The 7,053-nt window shown below is 42.9% G+C and overlaps 1 protein-coding gene across 1 annotated transcript in view; it reads right to left on the bottom strand.

The window, feature by feature from the left end:
- Window positions 1-3,452: 3,452 nt before the first annotated feature.
- LOC130123783 (RNA-binding Raly-like protein) overlaps window positions 3,453-7,053 on the bottom strand; it is a 58,020-nt gene continuing 54,419 nt past the window's right edge. The window contains exons 8-9 of the mRNA XM_056293074.1: window positions 5,465-5,502; window positions 3,453-3,662 (exon numbers count right to left, since the gene is read on the bottom strand). Of these exons, the coding sequence (XP_056149049.1) occupies window positions 5,470-5,502 (33 nt within the window). The 3' untranslated portion in view covers window positions 3,453-3,662; window positions 5,465-5,469. The remainder of the gene's footprint in view (window positions 3,663-5,464; window positions 5,503-7,053) is intronic.

The raw sequence follows: 7,053 nt of genomic DNA, 5'->3' as shown, positions 1-7,053 counted from the left end.
CCCTGTCATCATTCCTTTGTCGTGATCAAGCTATCCAGAATCAGCGTGAACAGAAGATAGTTGTGCGATTGCTGCTTTACTGGCGTAGAAGCCTGCCAAGAGTTCCATAACAGACGACTGAATTATTATTATTGGCTTTTCATAATAATTATTGACACATATTGCAAGCAGATATGGCTGTAGATTCGGTTAGCCGGACTAGCCAAAGTTAAAACGCCTAGCTTTGACAAAACATAATAACTACGCTATTTAACTTACTTAGAGCTCGCAAAGTCCCTGTTTCTGTAATAACACCGAAATAAAAGCGACCTCAAATATAAATGTCTCACAACTAATCGTACATGGAGTGATGCGAAAGAAAGTTTGTTGTTCAACCGCCCTCGCAATTGAACTCGCCGCTTCCCGTATTCTACTTCCTGTTTACGTGACGACATTTCCGCTACGCGCTTGGCATTCCACACAGTTCTTGTGCGTAAATCCTTAGTGAGGTTTTATAGTTTTGAACATTCACACTCTTCTCTTTACAGTGTTTTGTACAGAAAAATGTAGGTAAGTGTTACAGAGTTATAGCCTTCCTGTTAGAAGGGGGCAGCTGCAGATGATCTCACTGTGTAAATTCACAGGAAATGCACATCTTCTTTACAGCGATATTTTTCTATTTCCCAGCTGTCTCTGTCTATACCTAAACTGCTTCAGAATCCCGTTTGTTCTTAATAGTCTCGCCCAGTTAAAAAAGAATCATATTAAAAGTTTTCATTCAGCCCCTGCTAACATCTAGCAATTGACTTGTAAGGCATACCACCCAAATAAAAAAAGAAGAAGAAAAAAAACCCAGTATCCTTTCCATCCCACCTAATCTTGAAATGGGCATGCTGTATTTCTGGGCTAAAATGACATTCATTTATTGATACTTGGTCTTATTCATTTATTTTCTTTACCTCCCCTGTGCTCATGTCCTTTGGTCTTATTCTCATTTTTGCCTTGTCTGGTTTTATTTTATTTTTTGCAAATCACTTTGTAACATTTTAAGAAAATTTATATATAAATAAATTTTATTATTATTATTGTTATTATTGTGAGAAAGTTTTTCTCAAGAAACGGACATTGAATATTGTGAATGAGTGAGCACAACGAAAAAGTACTCAGGCATCTGATCCAGTAAAGTTTCTCAGTATCCTGAGACTAATCTCAAAATTCAAAACCTTTGTTCCCTTCATTTTTTTATCTCAAAACTTTCCCTACAGACATCTCTGCTTTTCCACTTCAAGCAAGTGCAAAAACATTTTTCGATAGCTTATTTAAGTTTCTAATCACTAATTCCAAATTCACTTAAAAAGCTGGATGGAAACACAGCTATTGAGGTTTTTTTTTTAATTATCAACCATTGTTGCTTAAAACCAGCTGTTGTGTTTAAGAACAAGACTGAAACGCATTTAATCTGTTTATATTGTTGTAAGGGAAACTATTGCTCCGCATCAATTACAATAAACACCGATTCAAGGTAGAGGCTACTCTGATAGGCCAACAAAAATGTTAAAACCAGTTAACTTTCTTGGTCTTGGTCAAGCTTCCATTCAGGTGTAAAATGAATCCATTAAAATTACCAGAATGATTAAATTTGGACATATTATAAAAAAAGTTATCTGATTTGCGTTAATGATCTGATTTGTATTAATCATGATAACATTTTTGTTTTATCTCAGACACGAAACCTGCCAAGATTGTTTGTTTCTTCACGAATGTCTGCAAACCCCAAGTGTGAGTTACAGCATGTGCATAAGAAACTGAAACCACTGAAAACTGTATGCAGGAAACACACATTTTGGTTATCAACATGGCATGAATGAAATATGCTCACTATTGTCATACAAGACAAGTCTTTACAGTTATAGAACTATTCATAAATAATTCCTTAACTCAGTCAATTTTATATAGCTTGACCTACTGTGCTCACTTTCCAATTGATTAAAGTCATAGAACACCTTACATTTGATCCATCTATAGCTTTGACTTATATAAAACAATGGAGGGTGAGGGCCATGCATCCGTCTCAAATGTGGCAAATCACAGGTGTATCATAAAGACCATGATCCCCATTACGTTCTTTTCTCCAGCAGCTACAGGGCAGTGATTGATTCAGTTCATCACACACTGAACACTGTCCATATTAGAGAAGCTGCATGACTGATCACAGTAGTTACTGGCAGCTGGCCAGGACTAATAGAACCAATTATACCTGCAGCCCAGCCAGTGGCCCTCCTTACCCTGTGAAAATGATGATCTGGTGCTAATGAAGTGAGTGAATTAGAAATGCCATCTGTTGCTGCCTCGCCCCCCACTTATCTCTCACAGGCCACAGCATTCACTGCAGTTTTCAAGGGCACTGGGTTTTTTTTTTAAAGCAAGACAAATACATATTCATAGCCCACATTACAGAATAACTTAATCAAGTAGTCCAAAATGAATGCATATTTAATGCACTTAGCATTAGTCTGTGGCTGTATTTTTACCCCGCCATTGCCATGTGAGTCACAACTGATATCAGGATTAGGAAAATGGTGCGGTGAAGCCGGACGCAGCGTGAACCTTTTGTCCAATTTGCTTTTGAGCTGCCATGCTACTTCCGATGTCAAGCGGGGTTAATTAAAGCTTGTGCTGCAGTGAAGGTGCCGTTCAAGTGAAAAATGGCAGTGTGCCCAAAAGAGTGCACAAAGTACTGCGGAGGAGGAGGAAGTGTGCCTGAATTTTCTCACAGTTACCTGTGGAAAAACGGCCAATATGCAATACACGTGTGCTATTCAACGCTGGATTTCCATGACCTTGGGAAGGGGGGCTGATTTATTTCAAAAACAGTTTTTCTTTTCATCTATAGCTGTGCAACCAATGCAGCAAATACAAATGATACATAACGATCACCTTTTACACATGCTGGTCATAAAAATACTATTCGTGTACTCACAACCTCGGAACAAAATGTAAAATGCATCGGATCTTGTTACTGATATGTATAACGGAAGTATGATACACAACCAACATGAAGACGGTGCAAAAAAAAAAAAGCTCATGGATGAATTATATATAATTCCAACAAAGTATGAATAAAACAAGTCACGTAATAGTCGACGGTTGAAGAAACGTGTTGCTTGTACATTCGTATTCAGCTCTCTGGCGGCGTCCTGGCTCGCCAGTGTTTTAAACATACAGTTAAAGAGCAGACATCTATTTGGGGAGAGCAGAGGATGGCATTTTACGGTCTACCGGATTGCTCACAGAACTGTATTTTCATATGCACAATACAGACCATAATAGATTAAGCACACAATAGGTCCTCCGCATTTTTTAAGAAGAAAACAATTTGAAGGAAAATATTTCATTTGATTGCTTTTTTTTTTTTGTGCAACTGATCTTGCAGCAGCCTTCAGTAAATGACTAAACAGCGGTTTGATGGAGCTCATAGATGGGGGGGGGGGTGTCGTGTTCTCAATGAGACAAACAAGCGCAAACTTTTATTCTTTTCTTTTTCTTCTTTTTTGGTCATTCTTCTCCTGTCAAATGTCTTTTCCTTCGTAGGTTTTCCACTGATTGCGAAGGCGCCTCCCTCATCAAGAAGAGTTTGCTGGTATCCATTTTCTCGTCTTTACCTTGGCTTCCCTTTTTCCAACCTAAAGGAAAAAGACATGCAATGAACAGAAGAGGGGGGAAAAATCATTTTCAATGAAGCCAATTAATACAATTTCAATTAATGTAAATATCGCATATATTCAAATGGAGGCAGTACAAATTTAAAGTGTCTGCATGGAGTTTTGTTGACTTTGCACAATGCTGTGAACACAAGTGGCGGGAGATTTACACCCCCCCCCCCCCGGTAGCTCGTGCACTCGTCTGGAAGAGAGGAGTGAGAGATTTAGCGGTGTTAAGGAAGTTAATTGCAAGCGATGCAGCCATGAGGTGATGCATCTCGTAGCTGTTGCTAGGTAACCCCGTTTGTTTATCGTACATCTATCCATCAGATTTCGAGGGGAGTCTGACCCAGACACAAATCTTTGTAATCACCCATCCATCCATCATCCATCCATCATCCCAACCGCTTATCCTGCTCTCAGGGTCACGGGGGTGCTGGAGTCTATCCCAGCAGTCATTGGGAGGCAGGCGGGGAGACACCCTGGACAGGCTGGCAAACACACACACACACACACACACACCTAGGGACAATTCAGTACGGCCGATTCACCTGACCTACAGGTCTTTGGACTGTAGGAGGAAACCGGAGCCCCCGGAGGAAACCCACGCAGACACGGGGAGAACATGCAAACTCCACCCAGAGGACGACCCAGGACGACCCCCAAGGTTGGACTACCCCAGGGCTCGAACCCAGGACCTTCTTGCTGTGATCCGACCGCGCTAACCACTGCGCCACCCTAAATATGTGTCATGAGATTGAATTTGGTATTCACATCTTATTTACCATACTCTTCTCAAGGGGAGTAATCATCATACAGCAATATCAAATCTTCCGGCTGATGGCCTCACTTGATGTCGGTCATATAGTGACAGCAAAATTAAAATGAGTCTGATAAATAATCAGTGAAAAACTCCCCGTTGCAGCTTTAACATTTAAGTTTTGAATGAGTTTTGCTGAAAGCATCCGCCGTTTATGTAATTCTGCTAAACTTCGGCAAACGTCCTTGACTCTTCCAGGTGTCTATGAGGCTGCTGTGAGGTGGGCAGTAAAACGAGTTGGCATTCAATCGATACTGAAAGTGTTATGAGTGCACATTATACTGCCTGCACGGTCTGAGATGTCACGTGTTTTTTATTCCACCCTAGAATAATCAACTCATCATAACCATCTTTTTTATCCGTCATCTTAAGTGAGGCCAGTACACATTTTTGTTATCAGGCACTTGAGGACAGCCGCTGGGCGGGGGGGGGCAGTGTCAGCCAGGGGACAAATTTAATCTCACAGCTATTGGTTCATGCAAGAGAAGAAGCAGGGAAGATTTAAACGTGTTTGATGGGAAAGTGTGGAAGGAGATGGCGTCCTATCTGCTCAGACAAGCTGCCCGTCCTTCTGCTCGGCGAGAACGCCAGGCCGTTACGGCGAGCGGCGCACACGAGTCAACCGGAATTATGATGACGGGTGTTTCTCCTTCTCCCGCTCCGTTCTGAAGTGCCGATATAAGCCCTTCAGTGGAATATATCGCACCAAAAAAAGATTTATGACGTGACCCTTTTTTTTCCCCCAGTTTGCCACACCGCAAGTCTTTCCGTGTGAGTGGTGTAAATGTGGCCATTATGCGAGTGTCATTTTTTTCACGTTGCACTGATGTCCTATTTGCCAAATTACACGCCACATTTAGTGCTCAATAGTTGGTTTGATTAGAGGGTGTCCTAATTTTAAAACGGTGAAGCCTGTCTACACAACGTTCTTGACTAAATTCCTCTTGAATTATTACATACTGACCTTCCTCAGTTGTCTATGTCTGATATGTGGTGCTCGATCTGCAATTATAATGGAGAAAAAAAAATAGATCACAATGGGGACACAATTTCCTGTAACCAATACACACAGAGTTGCAACTCATTATGCAGAAATGCGTTGCCAGGTAAGCAGCGCGGTGCGCTCTCGTTCCCTGATCGTAGACGCCAACAAAACGCAGTGCAGTTTTTTCCGCTGGCGGTCCGTCCAATCTGAACAAAGAAATGTGCGATTGTCATTAGTGAGCGCCAAGGGTCGAGTGTGAACAGTTGGACATTCGTGACAGCAGACAAGGCTACTGATGCGGCGAAGCTTTCTTAATAGCAGCTGGCAAATCCAAATAATTCTTATTATCGTGCATCTGCTGAAGCCATGCAGTGAAGAGCTGGCAGAGGCCTGGCGTCCCCGTCTACCAGAAGTCTCTGGGCTTACATGCGGTCTCTTCCACCTGGAAAAAAAAAACCTCTTATTATTATCCCCGTTGCCCAAAAAAGCATGCTGTAAGGAAAAGAATGACTACCGTCCAGTTGCTCTGACTTCATTAGACATGAAGTGCATTACCAGCCTATGGAAAACAGAAGTCAGCTGCTCACTAGATCATCGTCAGTTCGCCCATAGGTGTAATAGGGGTACGGATGAGCGGCCATCGCCATGGTACATTTTATATGCAAGCACTCAGAGGATCCTATGTACACATTTGTAGGTTTTAGTTCAGCGTTCAATATGATCCAGCCGCATCTATTAATTAAGAAGCTGCATGGCGCTGATGTCCACCCTGTCATTATTAGGTGGCACCACTCGTTTTAACCAATGGTAAACACCAGGTCAGCGTTTATGGTACTCTCTCAGAACCTCGAACCGTGAGCGATTTACCCGACTACTATTCAGAGATGCAAAGGTTTGCAAACTGGTGTGTTGAACATTGAAAAGACTGAGGAGATGGTGTTTGAGCCCGGGGGAGTTGGAGACCACGAGGGCTGTGGGTCATCCACGATGAAACCATCTCACAGGTCTTCTCATACAAATACCTTGGTATCTTTTTCTTTTCTTTTTTTTTTTGATTTTCCCCACTTTTTCTCCCTAATTATCTAATTATATTTGCCCAATTACCCAACTCTTCTGAGCCGTCCCGGTCGCTGCTCCACCCCCTCTGCCGATCCGGGGAGGGCTGCAGACTACCACATGCCTCCTCCGATACACGTGGTGTTGCCAGCCGCTTCTTTTCACCTGACAGTGAGGAGTTTCACCAGGGGGACGTAGCAAGTGGGAGGATCACGCCATTTCCCCCCGAACAGGTGCCCCGACCGACCAGAGGAGGCGCTAGTGCAGCGACTAGGACACATACCCACATCCAGCTTCCCACTCGCAGACACGGCCAATCGTGTCTGTAGGGACGACCGACCAAGCCGGAGGTAACACCGGGATTCGATCCGGCGATGCCCATGTTGGTAGGCAACGGAATAGACCATCATGCCACCTGGGCGCCCCCCTATACCTTGGTATCTTTATTGACAACTCAGTAACCTGGCGCACCCATGTGGACAGTCTCTGTAGCAGATTACGACTGCACTTCC

The sequence above is a fragment of the Lampris incognitus genome, chromosome 14 (genome assembly GCF_029633865.1).
Source record: "Lampris incognitus isolate fLamInc1 chromosome 14, fLamInc1.hap2, whole genome shotgun sequence".
Taxonomy (NCBI): domain Eukaryota; kingdom Metazoa; phylum Chordata; class Actinopteri; order Lampriformes; family Lampridae; genus Lampris; species Lampris incognitus.
The sequence above is the reverse complement of the archived record's forward strand: the minus strand, read 5'-3'. Positions and strand labels throughout refer to the sequence as shown.